General features: G+C 46.0%; 2 protein-coding genes across 2 annotated transcripts in view; both read right to left on the bottom strand.

Annotated features, from left to right (window-relative positions):
• The window catches only part of LOC109881182 (syndecan-3), a 50,894-nt gene extending 42,695 nt beyond the window's left edge, over positions 1 to 8,199 (bottom strand). Inside the window, exon 1 of the mRNA XM_031789276.1 lies at positions 7,651 to 8,199. Within this exon, the coding sequence (XP_031645136.1) occupies positions 7,651 to 7,710 (60 nt within the window). The 5' untranslated portion in view covers positions 7,711 to 8,199. The remainder of the gene's footprint in view (positions 1 to 7,650) is intronic.
• A 5,663-nt stretch (positions 8,200 to 13,862) lies between these two features.
• Positions 13,863 to 16,568, bottom strand: part of LOC109881187 (pumilio homolog 1-like) — a 53,748-nt gene continuing 51,042 nt past the window's right edge. Inside the window, exon 20 of the mRNA XM_031789275.1 lies at positions 13,863 to 16,129. Coding sequence (XP_031645135.1) covers positions 15,998 to 16,129 — 132 coding nt within the window. The 3' untranslated portion in view covers positions 13,863 to 15,997. The remainder of the gene's footprint in view (positions 16,130 to 16,568) is intronic.

The raw sequence follows: 16,568 nt of genomic DNA, 5'->3' as shown, positions 1-16,568 counted from the left end.
TATACATTTCAATCAGGACTGACTAGTCCAAATGCTATGATGTACTGTACATATATGAATTTTCTCTCTTGCTCCCATTCCCAATTGTATATAATATAGTCAGGAGTTTAGAACAGTGCCTTGGTACAAATTAATGAACTATCTCCAGATGGCAGGGACGGACTATCTCTAGACTGTCTAGAATGCTATCTACACTGATGAATTGACCTTGGCTACAGGCGAGGAGGGAAGGCTCGAGAACTATAGGGCCTCTCTACCGGTGTCATGAAGAGATAGATCATTTAGAAAACGCTGACATCATTTTCAGTTTATAACCTGTGGAAAAATGTGTATATACCAGTACTCTCTTGAATTAAACGCTGTTACCTGACTTTTAAGACCGGGGCTCTGTCCATTATTATAAAAATATTGGGTCTTACAATCCCTTAGAATGCATTGACAGAGTATTTAATTCTGATTGGGAAACAATACAGAGGAATTTAGAATTCCTTTAACACTATCACAGTGCCATCCATTTTGTCACCAAAGCCTCATATGCCACCCACCACTGTCAGCTGGCCCTCGCTACATATTTGTCGCCAAACCCACTGGCTCCAGGTCAACTATAAGTCTTTGCTAGGGAAAGCTCCGCCTTATCTCAGCTCACTGGTCACCATAACAACACCCACCCGTAGCACGCGCTCCAGCAGGTATATCTCACTGGTCATCATAACAACACCCACCCGTAGCACGCGCTACAGCAGGTATATCTCACTGGTCATCATAACAACACCCACCCGTAGCACGCGCTCCAGCAGGTATATCTCACTGGTCACCATAACAACACCCACCTGTAGCACACGCTCCAGCAGGTATATCTCACTGGTCACCATAACAACACCCACCCGTAGCACGCGCTCCAGCAGGTATATCTCACTGGTCACCATAACAACACCCACCCGTAGCACGCGCTCCAGCAGGTATATCTCACTGGTCACCATAACAACACCCACCCGTAGCACGCGCTCCAGCAGGTATATCTCACTGGTCACCATAACAACACCCACCCGTAGCACGCACTCCAGCAGGTATATCTCACTGGTCACACCCAAAGTCCTTTGGCCGCCTTTCCTTCCAGTTCTCTGCTGCCAATGACTGGAACGAATTGCAGAAATCGCTGAAATTGGACTTATATCCCCCTCACCAACTTTAAGCATCAGCTATCTGAGCAGCTTACCGATCGCTGCAGCTGTACACAGCCCATCTGTAAATAACCCACCCAACTACCTCATCCCCATATTGTTTTTATTGACTTTTTATTTGCTATTTTGCACACCAGTATTTCTACTTGCACATCATCATCTGCACATTTATCACTCCAGTGTTAATTTTATAAATTGTAATTACTTCTCTACTATGACATATTTATTGCCTTAATTCCTTACTCCATTTGCACACACTGTATATACATTTTTCTATTGTATTATTGACTGTACGTTTGTTTACTCCACGTGTAACTCTGTGTTGTTGTTTTTTGTCACACTGCTTTGCTTTATCTTGGCCAGGTCACAGTTGTAAATGAGAACTTGCCTACCTGGTTTAATAAAGGTGAAATAAAAAAATATAAAAATCTCCTAGTCTCGCACCCAATCCATTATTTTTGGCCGGCTAAGGAGTATTGGGGTCTCTGAGGGGCCTTTGGCCTGGTTTGCTAACTACCTCTCTCAAAGAGTGCAGTGTGTAAAATCAGAACATCTGCTGTCTCAGCCACTGGCTGTCATCAAGGGAGTACCCAAAGGCTCGATCCTAGACCCCACGCTCTTCTCAATTTACATCAACAACATAGCTCAGGCAGTAGGAAGCTCTCTAATCCATTTAAATGCAGATGATAGTCTCATAATCCGCTGGCCCCTCCCTGTGTTTTGTGTTAAACGCTCTACAACAAAGCTTTCTTAGTGTCCAACAAGCTTTCTCTGCCCTTAACCTTGTTCTGAACACCTCCAAAACAAAAGTTAGTATGGATTGCTAAATTGCCTCAGACTTACACCCTATCCCCCCCTAGTCTCACAGCCTATCCCTTTCCTCTCACACCCTATCCCCTCCCCATAGCCTCACACCCTATCCCCCCCCTAGTCTCACACCCTATCCCCTATCCCCTTCCCCCTAGTCTCACACCCTATCCCCTTCCCCCTAGTCTCACACTCTATCCCCTTCCCCCTAGTCTCACACCCTATCCCCTTCCCCCTAGTCTCACACCCTATCCCCTTCCCCCTAGTCTCACACCCTATCCCCTTCCCCCTAGTCTCACACTCTACCCCCTTCCCCTTAGTCTCACACCCTATCCCCTTCCCCCTAGTCTCACACCCTATCCCCTTCCCCCTAGTCTCACACTCTATCCCCTTCCCCCTAGTCTCACACTCTATCCCCTTCCTCCTAGTCTCACACCCTATCCCCTTCCCCCTAGTCTCACACCCTATCCCCTTCCCCCTAGTCTCACACTCTATCCCCTTCCCCCTAGTCTCACACTCTATCCCCTTCCCCCTAGTCTCACACCCTCACCCCTTCCCCCTAGTCTCACACCCTCACCCCTTCCCCCTAGTCTCACACTCTATCCCCTTCCCCCTAGTCTCACACTCTATCCCCTTCCCCCTAGTCTCACACCCTATCCCCTTCCCCCTAGTCTCACACCCTATCCCCTCCTCCATAGCCTGTTCTATTTCAGTATTAATTAGGTGTGAAAGAACTGGCTATGTGTAGGTAACATGGTGATGTCATACCTTCACTAAGCATAGAGGAGAAGAGACATTATGCTGGTGTTTCTCCTGGACCTTGGGGTCCATCTGACCAGACAGTCCACCCTTTGTTTTCCAGCCCTACACTATCACACCTGATTCAACAAAACACTTTAACACCAAACCTTTGGTTAGTTGCCTCAGGTGTGACAGGCCAGTGTAGGTATGGAACAAAGAAGTGGACTGTCTGTCTGGTGGTCCCTTAGGGGGGGTTTGGGAAAGACTGGTTCCACCTATTCAGAGCTGTTATATGTTACTACTACAACCGGGGTAAGGGAAGCCAAGGGGGAGGAGCTAGACTAGAGGTAGAGAGTAGGGTGGAGCCATCATCACTACTTGTTCTCAGGCCAGGCTCAATAGACTTAGACACACAAACACACACACACACAATAACATAACATGCCATACCATACCAGTCAAAAGTTTGGACACAACCCATTCAATGGTTTTTCTTTATTTTTACTATATTCTACATTGTAGAATAATAGTGAAGACATCAAAACTATGAAATAACACATATCGAATCATGTAGTAACCAAGAAAGTGTAAAACAAATCAAAATATGTTTTATATTTTAGATTCTTCAAAGTAGCCACCCTTTGCCTTGATGACAGCTTTGCACACTCTTGGCATTCTCTCAAACAGCTTCATGAGGAATGCTTTTCCAACAGTCTTGAAGGAGTTCCCACATATGCTGAGCACTTGTTGGCTGCTTTTCCTTCACTCTGCGGTCCAACTCATCCCAAACCATCTCAAGTGGGTTGCGGTCAGGTGATTGTGAAGGCCAGGTCATCTGATGCAGCACTCCATCACACTGGCCCAGCCAAAGCCCAGACTTGAACCTGATAGAACATCTCTGAAGAGACATGAAAATAGCTGTGCAGCGACATTCCCCATTCAACCTGACAGAGCTTGAGATGATCTGCAGAGAAGAATGGGAGAAACTCCTAAATGTTTTACTTAAAAAAATATTTCACCTTTATTTAACCAGGTAGGCTAGTTGAGAACACCTTTATTTAACCAGGTAGGCTAGTTGAGAACAAGTTCTCATTTGCATCTGCGACCTGTCCAAGATAAAGCTTAGCAATTCGACACATACAACAACACAGTTACACATTGAATAAACAAAACATAGTCAATAATACAGTAGAACAAAAGAAAACAAAAAGTCTATATACAGTTAGTGCAAGTGAGGTAGGATAAGGGAGTTAAGGCAATAAATAGGCCATGGTGGCGAAGTAATTACAATATAGCAATTAAACACTGGAATGGTAGATGTGCAGAAGATGAATGTGCAAGTAGAGATACTGGGTTGCAAAGGAGCAAGATAAATAAATAAATACAGTATGGGGATGAGGTAGGTAGATAGATGGGATGTTTACAGATGGGCTATGTACAGGTGCAGTGATCTGGGAGCTGCTCTGACAGCTGGCGCTTAAGCTAGTGAGGGAGATATGAGTCTCCAGCTTCAGAGATTTTTGCAGTTCGTTCCAGTCATTGGCAGCAGAGAACTGGAAAGAAAGGCGGCCAAAGGAAGAGTTGGCTTTGGTCGTGACCAGTGAGATATACCTGCTGGAGCGCATGCTATGAGTGGGTGCTATGGTAACCAGTGAGCTGAGATAAGGCGGGGCTTTACCTAGCAGAGACTTGTAGATAACCTGTAGCCAGTGGGTTTGGCGACGAGTATGAAGCGAGGGCCAACCAACGAGAGTGTACAGGTCGTAATGGTGGGTAGTATATGGGGCTTTGGTGACAAAACGGATGGCACTGTGATAGACTGCATCCAATTTGCTGAGTAGAATGTTGGAGGCTATTTTATAGATGACATCACCGAAGTCGAGATACAGGTGTGCCAAGGAAGTAGCGTCATACCAAAGAAGAATCGAGGCTGTAATCTCTGCCAAAGTACTGAGTAAAGGGTCTGAATACTTTATCTTTAATACATTGGAGAGAAAAAAATGGAATCTGTTTTTTGCTATGTCATTTATGGGGTATTGTGATGTCATTGTGGGGTATTGTGATGTCATTGTGGGGTATTGTGATGTCATTATGGGGTATTGTGATGTCATTGTGCTGTATTGTGATGTCATTGTGCTGTCATTATGGAGTATTGTGTGTAGATTGATGATGTATTTATAAAATCCATTTTAGATTAAGGCTGTAATGTATCTATATGTAGAAAATGTCTAAAAGTCTGAATGCGCTGTACATACAGACCTACATATATACCTACTGTATGGTATAACAGAGCTCCAAATATGAACTGAGAGATGTTTCATTTCCTATTTACTGCAGTGGAACGGACTCCAACCCTGAACAATGTATACTAGGCTACATAGTGTAGTATAGTGGGGGAAAATCACAGCCAAGTTCATTTTATTATTTATTTCAATATATTATCTACTTATTATCTACTTCACTTGCTTTGGCAATGTTAACATATGTTTTCCATACCAATAAAACCCTTTGAATTGAATTGAATTGAGAGGAGAGACACAGAGACAGAGAGAGACAGATATAACAGCAGCAAGATGTGTGACCTGTTGCCACAAGAAAAGGGAAACCAGTGAAGAACAAACACCATTGTAAATACAACCCATATTTATGTTTATTTATTTTCCCTTTTGTACTTTAACTATTTGCACATAGTCACAACACTGTACATAGACATAATGACATTTGAAATGTCTTTATTATTTTGGAACTTCTGTGAGTGTAATGTTTACTGTTCATTTTGTATTGTTTATTATCTACTTCACTTGCTTTGGCAATGTTTACATATGTTTCCCATGTCAATGAAGCCCCTTAAAATGAATTGAAATTGCAATAGAGAGACTGCCCTTAAAACAGTGAGAGGGACCCACTTCCTGTGTCAAATTGCCTCTGACATTCCACACACTCTCTCTATCCCCCTCTCTCTCTCTCTCACTATTTTCTCCTCCCTCCTTTGCTCTCTATGGGGGGCTTTGTCTACTATTTCAGGCACAAGAAACTGATTCATTCCCCGAACCAAACATGATCCTCAAAAACACCCAACTTCTCCCTCTCTCTCTCTCTCTCTCTCACACACCATAAAAGTGCTCTCTCGTTTCATACACGCCACAAAAAAGCTAGCACACAAACCCTGGCAGACACACACACACACATAGAGACTCTGTGGGAAAATCAGGCTTAATCTAAAACCCTGGTACGAATAGATAGGCGCGCAGACACACACACACACACACACACACACACACACACACACACACACACACACACACACACAGAGTCTCTGTGGGATGCAGCAGATGTATGTGGGAAAATCTGGCTTCATCTAAACTTACACGGCAGGAAATGAAATCACAGCCTCATATCATAGGAAATAAATACCAACGCAGACCATGCACTGAGGATTGAACCAGGACACACACACACACACACACACACACACACACATACACGACCTGTCAGTCACTGGAGGCAGCAAAAGATCTGAGCAAGTATGCCAATCTGTGTGTGAGTGCCTTTTGAAGTGTGTATGTCAGTGTCCCCAGGGCAGGGCTGTCTGGGGTTACTGAGCATTCCAGAGACCACTGATGTGTGTGTGATGTTACCTGTGCCAGCATGAGACACACCTGCCTCCATCTGTGTGGTTTTCTATGACTGTGTGTGTGTGTGTGTGTGTGTGTGTGTGTGTGTGTGTGTGTGTGTGTCTCATCAGGGTCAGATTAGAGGGAGGCAGATCTTTGGCAGCCAACAGCACCAACTGACCCAGTATGTGCCTGTTGGAGAATCTCAATTGCATCCTCTCTCCTTCTCAAAACAACGAAGTTAAACATTGTGTTTTTATTTTACCTTTATTTAACTAGGCAAGTCAATTCAGAACAAATTCTTATTTTCAATGACGGCCTAGGAACAGTGGGTTAACTGCCTTGTTCCGGGGCAGAATGACAGATTTGTACCTTGTCAGCTCGGGGATTCTATCTAGAAACCTTTGCTGTGTGTGACCTCTATATTCCAGCAGATCTGACCACATAGAGAATGGGAGGTAGAGCTACATAATGATCTTTTTTAGGCAATTGTGTGTTTTACCATTTTAAGACAATAGCACTTTTGCACCCAAGATGGACTGTGGGCTATATGACGACTTGTGCTATCCTACTAAGACCACAACGATCTCTTCTGGTATATGGAGGATAAATTAGCACGGAGCTGGTGAGGGGGTGCTGGAGCACCGGTTGGTTCCAGGAGACTCAAGCATTCCTAACAGTTCGCTTAGTCGCGATTCCCGATGACATCATTCCCATCCATCGCGCACCGCATGGCGTTTCCCCTGCCCCACCCCTTCTTCACACCCCCCGGTTACCGGAGAAGCCCCGGGGTCTCTCACCCATCCTCAACGGACAGGCCCCCGTTTACTCCAGGCCGGCCCTCACCTCAGTATCTGAGAGACACCCACACCCGTACATATACACAGGGCAACCAATCGAAACCCTACTGCAGAAGCCTAAAAAGGCTCGAGCTGAATTACCGGGGGATGGATGTGAGTTAGCGAAGCAGACGCCACAAGAGCAGTTCACCGAACAGCCCATAATAACCTCGATCAGAACGGACCCCCAGTGTCTGAGACACAAAGACCCGGGAGAGACACGGGAGTCACGGGCGGCTCGCGACCAAATATGGGTCGAGTCCAAGAGCAGCACACACACACACACACACACAGACTGCTACCTTATTAACCACGAGCAACACACATGTCAAAGTCATAGCCTATCAATACCCTATGCTATGGAAACCTAGATTCCGGTTTTCCCAGTCCATCGAAGTGATTCATCGGTAGAAATGGAACAATATTTCAATATAATACACAAAGGACCCGGCAGTCTCGTGCCCTTACCAGCGCGGAGTGAACGAGCAGCGCCGCGATGAGCGCCACGAAACAAGGCGGCAGCTTCATGCTGTGGCCGGGGGGCGCTAGCCTTCACGGGGAAAACAAAAGCGCTTCTCTCCTCTCTCCGTATTCGGTAGGCAGTAGTCTCCAACTTCAGAGCGGACCACCCCTCCTCACGAACATCCGCCTGGCGTTTTATTAATCCGTCTCGGTAAAACGCTAAACCCGCGTGTGTCCTCTCTGGTAATGGAACCAGGTTTAAAACGATGGGAGATTCCTTCTTCCTGCAAGGGAGCCCCTATTGTCTTTATTTCCTTTAGTCCCTCTCTTTTGGACTTTATGTGCTCGAGACCTGATAGATGTACTACCAGGAGACGCCAGCCCTATGCTCTCTGATGTTCCGTTTGGCTACGCGCGTCGGCCTGGGAGAGGGTTTTCACTATAGTTACCCCAGCCACAAAGTTTAAATGGTCAATATCGTAAAACTACATGAAAACAAAAATGTGCTTTTTGGCCTTAATTTAAGGTTAGGGTTCGGCATAAGGTTCGCAGTGTGGTGATGTTTAAAATAACCCATTTAAGAGTAACTGTAGAAATAGGCGGGGTTCATGACTTTGTGGCTGTGGTAACTAGGGACGAGCCTGGGAGAGTCAGTATGGCAGGAGGAGGTTGTGTGTGTGTGTGTGTGTGTATATGTATTGGGGGGGGGGGGGGTCTCCTCTGGTGGGCGAGGCGAGGGTGCCCCCTGCAGCCCCGAATAGGCACCCTCAGGCTGTTCCATCACCGCCCCTGACACACACACACACACACACCTCCCAACAAAACCCCAACCGGGCGGAGGTAGGGCACCATACCACACTGCAGGGGACATTGGATGCAGCGCCAGGCGGTTATAGGGGGCGTGTCTATGTTCACTGGGTCTCGGGTGTGCCCAAGACCCCCCAGACCATCTGGCTACTGGCCCCGTTTTCCAACCGAACAATAATAACCCGAGTCAGAGGACTTTCACACCAACATATCAACTAATTCTAGTCAAAACTGGGTCGCGTTCAGTAGCCTATACCATTTTTTTTTAAACGTTTAACAATTTGCATTTGCCCAATGAAGGAAGGTATGTTGCCTATACTCTACCTTTGAATGATGACCCAGATGGATCTCTTTTCCCATTCCATCATATTGAGGTGAACTGACATTAGCCTATCATTATTAGGCTTATTGGGAATGTGAGGGTACATTCCCATGAGACCTCCCCCTCTCCAGCCATTTTGTGTCACCTGTCCTTTGAATACAGAACAGTTTAGCAAGGGAAGGACAGGAGGCAGAGGACACTTTCTATTGAAACACAAATCTGATAAATCAACAGATTGTCTACAGGAGTGTCTTTTGATTTAATGGTTTGGTTAAATATTTACCAAATAGTTGTACAAATGACCAATTAAAAATTAAAAATAGGCCTATTAGAAAACACCACAATTAGTCCTATACAAAGTCTTTCCAGATTCCCTAATATAAAGTCTGGAATTGTTGGTGTTTTTTTCCCTCCAATTAGTCTTTTGCCCATAATTGGGCAAAAGATCAGAATTGGTCTGCCTGTGTAAACACAGCCATATAAACCCACCAGTCTGGCTTTAAGACCTACCAGTCTGAAAAAAAAAAATCCCTTCTTGGAGGACAATAAAACTCAACTATTGTATAGGCTTATTAGCTAGATCCCACTGTATATAGGATAATTAAATCACTCTGCAGTGTAGCCTAGTGGTTAGAGCGTTGGACAAGTAACTGAAAGTTTGCAAGATCGAATCCTCCGGGCTGACAAGGTAAAAATATGTCGTTCTGCTCCTGAACAAGGTAGTTAACCCACTGTTCCTAGGCCATCATTGAAAATAAGATTTTTTTCTTAACTGACTTGCCTAGTTAAATAACTCTTAAAATGATCAGACCAATCAATCATTTGAGTTAATGAATCAGCCTAATGTCACTAGCTGGCAACTGCATATCACAATCATTGTGATACAACTACTGCCTTTAACCAGGGGATATGACTGAATATAAACAGTGTAGTTATTCCCTCCGCAAGGCAATCAAACAAGCTAAGCGTCAGTATAGAGACAAAGTAGAGTCGAAATTCAACAGCTCAGACAGGTATGAGGTATGTGGCAGGTATGTGGCAGGGTCTACAGTCAATCACGGATTACAAAAAGAAAACCAGCCCAGTCGCGGACCGGGATGTCTTGCTCCCAGACAGACTAAACAACTTCTTTGCTCGCTTTGAGGACAAGCCTGGGAGAGGCTGACACGGCCCAAAACCTGCGGACTCTCCTTCACTGCAGCCGACGTGAGTAAAACGTGTTAACCATCGCAAGGCTGCAAGCCCAAACGGCATCCCCAGCGGCGCCCTCAGAGCATGGGCAGACCAGCTGGCTGGTGTGTTTACGGACATAATCAATCCCTATCCCAGTCTGCTGTTCCCACATGCTTCAAGAGGGCCATCATTGTTCCTGTTCCCAAGAAAGCTAAGGTAACTGAGCTAAACGACTACCGCCCCATAGCTCTCACTTCCATCATCTTGAATTGCTTTGAGAGACTAGTCAAGGACCATATCACCTCCACCCTACCAGACACCCTAGACCCACTCCAATTTGCTTACCATCCCAAAAGGTCCACAGACAACGCAATCGCAACCACACTGCACATGGCCCTAACCCATCTGGACAAGAGGAATACCTATGTGAGAATGCTATTCATTGACTACAGCTCAGCATTTAACACCATAGTACCCTACCAAACTCGTCATCAAGCTCGAGATCCCAGGTCTCCACCCCGCTCTGTGCAACTGGGTCCTGGACTTCCTGACGGGCCACCCCCAGGTGGTGAGGGTAGGTAACATCTCCACCCCGCTGATCCTCAACACTGGGGCCCCACAAGGGTGCGTTCTGAGTGCATTCTGTACTCCGTTCACCCACGACTGCGTGGCCACGCACGCCTCCAACTCAATCATCAAGTTTGCAGACGACACTACAGTGGTAGGCTAGATTACCAACAACGATGAGACGGCCTACAGGGAGGAGGTGAGGGCCCTTGGAGTGTGGTGTCAGGAAAATAACCTCACTCAACAGCAACAAAACTAAGGAGATGAATGTGGACTTCAGGAAACAGCAGAGGGAACAACCCCTATCCACATCGACGGGACAGTAGTGGAGAGGGTAGCAAGTTTTAAGTTCCTCGGCGTACACATCACGGACAAACTGAATTGGTCCACCCACACAGACAGCATCGTGAAGAAGGCGCAGCAGCGCCTCTTCAACCTCAGGAGGCTGAAGAAATTCGGCGTGTCACCAAAAACACTCAAACTTTTACAGATGCACAATCGAGAGCATCCTGTCGGGCTGTATCACCGCCTGGTACGGCAACTGCTCCTCCCACAACAGTAAGGCTCTCCAGAGGGTAGTGAGGTCTGCACAACGCATCACCGGGGGCAAACTACCTGCCCTCCAGGACACCTACACCACCCGATGTCACAGGAAGGCCATAAAGATCATCAAGGACAACAACCACCCGAGCCACTGCCTGTTCACCCCGCTATCATCCAGAAGGCGAGGTCAGTACAGGTGCATCAAAGCTGGGACCGAGAGACTGAAAAACAGCTTCTATCTCAAGGCCAGCAGACTGTTAAACAGCCACCACTAACATTGAGTGGCTGCTGCCAACACACTGACACTGACACAACTCCAGCCACTTTAATAATGGAAAAATGTATGTAAAAAATGTATCACTAGTCACTTTAAACAATGCCACTTAATATAATGTTTACATAACCTACATTACTCATCTCATATGTATATACTGTACTCGATACCATCTACTGCATCTTGCCTATGCCGTTCTGTACCATCACTCATTCATATATCTTTATGTACATATTCTTTATCCCTTTACACTTGTGTGTATAAGGTAGTTGTTGTGAAATTGTTAGGTTTGATTACTCGTTGGTTATTACTGCATTGTCGGAACTAGAAGCACAAGCATTTCGTTACACTCGCATTAACATCTGCTAATGTGTATGTGACAAATAAAATTTGATTTGGTTTCCCCCCAAAACTTTTCCTGGGGCCACCCCTGGGTGCATGTTTTGGATTTTTCCCTAGCACTACACAGCTGATTAAAAATAATCAAAGCTTGGCGAGTTGGCTATTTCAATCTGTCTTACACTTGGGCAAAAAAACAACCCCGTACTTTAAAGGGGTGGGGGGGGGGGGGGGGGGGGGGCAAGTTTGAGAAACTCTGGTGTAAATCTTTCCTCAGTAACACACGTATCACCTTAAAATCAGTACTAGTAAGATAAGTGATTCTCAGATGTAGTGAGGATGATTATCAAAAATCAACTACTCTGTGTGTTACCCAACATAAATCAACTACTCTGTGTGTTACCCAACATAAATCAACTACTCTGTGTGTTACCCAACATAAATCAAATACTCTGTGTGTTACCCAACATAAATCAACTACTCTGTGTGTTACCCAACATAAATCACAGACAAACAACAAAAAACACTCCAAAACTAGTTTTTTTTTTGTGTTCAGTTTTGTTTCAAAATAAAAAATAATCACACATCATTGTTTAGAGAGACAATCTACAACAGGAGATACAAAAAAAATAGTTGCCCAGGCAACAAGCACACACACACACACACACAGGTTTCTGTTAGAACTATACACATTATGGTTACAGAAGATGCTCCTATTCAGATACACAAGGCTCGCCACTTCAAAATGTACACATGCCGCTGCCCACCGCAGTAGTCCTGGTTACGGACGGCGAGACAGGCGACGCCCGGCCTTTACCGGGGCACATTATGATACATCACTTTTACAGGACTATTATTAAGGTACAAAAAAAACACCAAAAAAAAGCACACCACGCTGCTGCCGTCTCTTGTACAACCCACGGTTTCACTGTACCCTGAGGAGAGCAGAAGGGTTCGAGGTAGACTCAGCCATATGACATGGTAACACAGCGGGAGCTACTTCCTGCTTCCAGACATCAGTAACAACACAAGTCATATATTATATCCCGAGACAGCCACTGACCGCTCTTCTCAATGTGGGCGTCACGCCTCAAGAGAAGAACCAATAGTGGTAGTCTTGGCAGATATGAAATAGGCCGTTGTTGATGTCTACAAGCCGGGAAGTCGCCCCGGTGTGTATGACGTCATATCACTGAGTCAACCTTTAAACTCATCGCCCCCCACCCCATCCATTACCCTTAGACAAGGGGAAAACATTCCTATAAAATATCTAATACAAAAACACAAGCAGACTGCTAACAGTGTGTCCTGTGGTGGCGGTTACAACCCCCCAAACTACACTGTAAACATCTCACGTGTGTTCTGTAAGGTGTGTTCTGTAAGGTGTGTTCTGTAGCGTGTGTTCTGTAAGGAGTGTTCTGTAAGGAGTGTTCTGTAAGGTGTGTTCTGTAAGGTGTGTTCTGTAAGGTGTGTTCTGTAAGGTGTGTTCTGTAAGGGGTGTTCTGTAAGGTGTGTTCTGTAAGGTGTGTTCTGTAAGGTGTGTTCTGTAAGGTGTGTTCTGTAAGGTGTGTTCTGTAAGGTGTGTTCTGTAAGGTGTGTTCTGTAAGGTGTGTTCTGTAAGGTGTGTTCTGTAGCGTGTGTTCTGTAAGGTGTGTTCTGTAAGGTGTGTTCTGTAAGGTCTGTTCTGTAATGTTTTGACTGCTACAGAACAGGCAGAAACCCAAAGTCACTATCAGCTGTTGATGCTTCAGTCAGATGCCATGTCTCACTCTCTGTAATTTAAAAGGACTTAAGTGTAAAAAATAAAATAAATAATAAAAGAGTCGCTTCACTACTGACATGTTGGTGTACCATGTCTCGTTGACTTCAGTGTTAACTGTGGCGCAATGGACGTTTAGTAAACGGACAGGGAGTGTTTACAGTGTAGTTCGGTGGATGGGGTTGAGGTGGTGAGTTCTGTTGAGGTGGTGAGTTCTGTTGTTGAGGTGGTGAGTTCTGCTGTTGAGGTGGTGAGTTCTGTTGTTGAGGTGGTGAGTTCTGTTGTTGAGGTGGTGAGTTCTGTTGTTGAGGTGGTGAGTTCTGTTGTTGAGGTGGTGAGTTCTGTTGTTAAGGTGGTGAGTTCTGTTGTTAAGGTGGTGAGTTCTGTTGTTAAGGTGGTGAGTTCTGTTGTTAAGGTGGTGAGTTCTGTTGTTAAGGTGGTGAGTTCTGTTGTTAAGGTGGTGAGTTCTGTTGTTAAGGTGGTGAGTTCTGTTGTTGAGGTGGTGAGTTCTGTTAAGGTGGTGAGTTCTGTTGTTAAGGTGGTGAGTTCTGTTGTTAAGGTGGTGAGTTCTGTTGTTAAGGTGGTGAGTTCTGTTGTTACGGTGGTGAGTTCTGTTGTTACGGTGGTGAGTTCTGTTGTTACGGTGGTGAGTTCTGTTGTTGAGGTGGTGAGTTCTGTTGTTAAGGTGGTGAGTTCTGTTGTTAAGGTGGTGAGTTCTGTTAAGGTGGGGGGTGGGGTGCTTTGTACAAGTACTATGCAGTATAGAAAGGACTTTTCAAAACCAAAATTTGATATTACAATTTACAATATACAACAACTCATATGTCACAAACAAGGAGGTGAGAATATGCATCGAAATGCACAAGAGTTAAGAGTTTTTTTTTAAATGTTTAGTTTTTTTATATATAGATATACATATACATATATATATATATATATATCGTCTGATACCAAAAAGGTGGTTAATCACTTACATTACAAGGGTTTACAAATGTACAATTATACAGTCAGAAATGTGTTCACTACTAGGAGACATTATAGATAGTCAACATCCAAAAACCAGAAAAACTAAAAAGTTTTTTATAAACTTATATATAAGTTCTACACCAAGTATACACGCTATATATATATATATATAGATAGATAGATAGAAGCAGGACTGGAAACTAACCTCCCATGTTAAATGACTTGCTGGTAAGCACATGGCTTGTGTGTTTGTGTATGGGACTATGGTTTGGTGACTCAGTCAAATGAAATACGTTCCATCCCATACTAGCGATACGACACAGAACTGTGATTGCCACAGCAGTAGTGAAATGATTCTAGTTTATCCAAAAGACGAATAAAGAAAAACAAACAGGGAGAAGGAACGAAGGGTGGGGACGTATCTCACCTCCCCCTCCCTCCTCCCTGCAGCAGGGTAGGGACGTATCTCACCTCCCCCTCCCTCCTCCCTGCAGCAGGGTAGGGACGTATCTCACCTCCCCCTCCCTCCTCCCTGCAGCAGGGTAGGGACGTATCTCACCTCCCCCTCCCTCCTCCCTGCAGCAGGGTAGGGACGTATCTCACCTCCCCCTCCCTCCAGCAGGGTAGGGACGTATCTCACCTCCCCCTCCCTCCTCCCTGCAGCAGGGTAGGGACGTATCTCACCTCCCCCTCCCTCCTCCCTGCAGCAGGGTAGGGACGTATCTCACCTCCCCCTCCCTCCTCCCTGCAGCAGGGTGGGGACGTATCTCACCTCCCCCTCCCTCCTCCCTGCAGCAGGGTAGGGACGTATCTCACCTCCCCCTCCCTCCTCCCTGCAGCAGGGTAGGGACGTATCTCACCTCCCCCTCCCTCCTCCCTGCAGCAGGGTAGGGGGGTATCTCATCTCCCCCTCCCTCCCCTCCCTCCTCCCTGCAGCAGGGTGGGGACGTATCTCACCCCCCCCCCTCCTCCCTGCAGCAGGGTAGGGACGTATCTCATCTCCCCCTCCCTCCCCTCCCTCCTCCCTGCAGCAGGGTAGGGGGTATCTCACCTCCCCCTCCCTCCTCCCTGCAGCAGGGTAGGGACGTATCTCACCTCCCCCTGCCTCCTCCCTGCAGCAGGGTAGGGCTTGGTTGGGAGACGGGCTAAAACTAACCAAGGCTTCCTGTTTAGACACAGGCTCATACCAATGGGTTACCATGGCGATAAGAGTGGGACGGGAAAAGGAGGGGGGTTGGAGGGTTCTACATGTCATTGGGGGGGGGGGGGGGGGGTAGGTAGGGCAGCAGTTTACATGATCTCATTAGGAGGGGAAAAGAGGGGGGGGGGGGGGGGGGTATAGGGTTTAGACCATCGGGTGGTAGGAAATAATAGGTTGTGTGTGGGTAGTAGTTAACATGTCATTTTTCATGTAGGGTAAATAGGGGTTATGGTATAAAAGACGTGACATTCCAATACAACGTCAGCTGTACACAGAGGGTCCGACATGTTGAATCACCACCGTTCCTCCACCAACCCAGCAGGTGATGTACTGAGCACGTCCCCGCGTTCCCGTCGGCCCGTCTTGTCCTCAAGTGTTAAGGTGTGGAAAAGGGTAGAAGGTTTACATGATGCCGTTGGGAGGGCCACAGAGAGGGCCCAGGTCCACTCCATTCTTCATGTAGTATTTCTCCAGCTTGGCCAGGATGTGTTTTCCATATGTATACTTCCTCAGAGTGGAGACGTGGGGCCGGATCTGAGGGGGGAGAGATGGCCAGACAGAAATAAGTACCATCTCTCACACACAAACTCATGCTCCGTTCAAACAAATCAAGGGTTAAAATATAGATTGAATGTCTGTAGCACTCTGGAATGATCAGAAGTCATTCATAAAACAGATGATGTTTGGCAAACCTTTAAGCAAACTGAGGAATCGTTGCGTTAAGACAAATCAGATTATGTAAATGGGAACCTGGTTCATTCAGGAAAACTGTCAAATCCCTGAAGGGTTCTACTTCCTCCTCTCTGCCACAACAAATCAATTCAGACGCTGACCTCATTACAGGGAAAAATGTCATCATTGATGCATTTAAGTCAGTGTTTTATTTCAGCGTGCTCTCTCGGAAGTACTTCTAGGCCTATTCACAATGCTATTGGGCTGGATGCTGATAGGGGGGAAACATGCTGAATGATCA

Source organism: Oncorhynchus kisutch, linkage group LG14, assembly GCF_002021735.2.
Source record: "Oncorhynchus kisutch isolate 150728-3 linkage group LG14, Okis_V2, whole genome shotgun sequence".
Classification (NCBI taxonomy): domain Eukaryota; kingdom Metazoa; phylum Chordata; class Actinopteri; order Salmoniformes; family Salmonidae; genus Oncorhynchus; species Oncorhynchus kisutch.
Note: the sequence above shows the minus strand (reverse complement) of the source record. Positions and strands in the feature narration are given on the sequence as shown.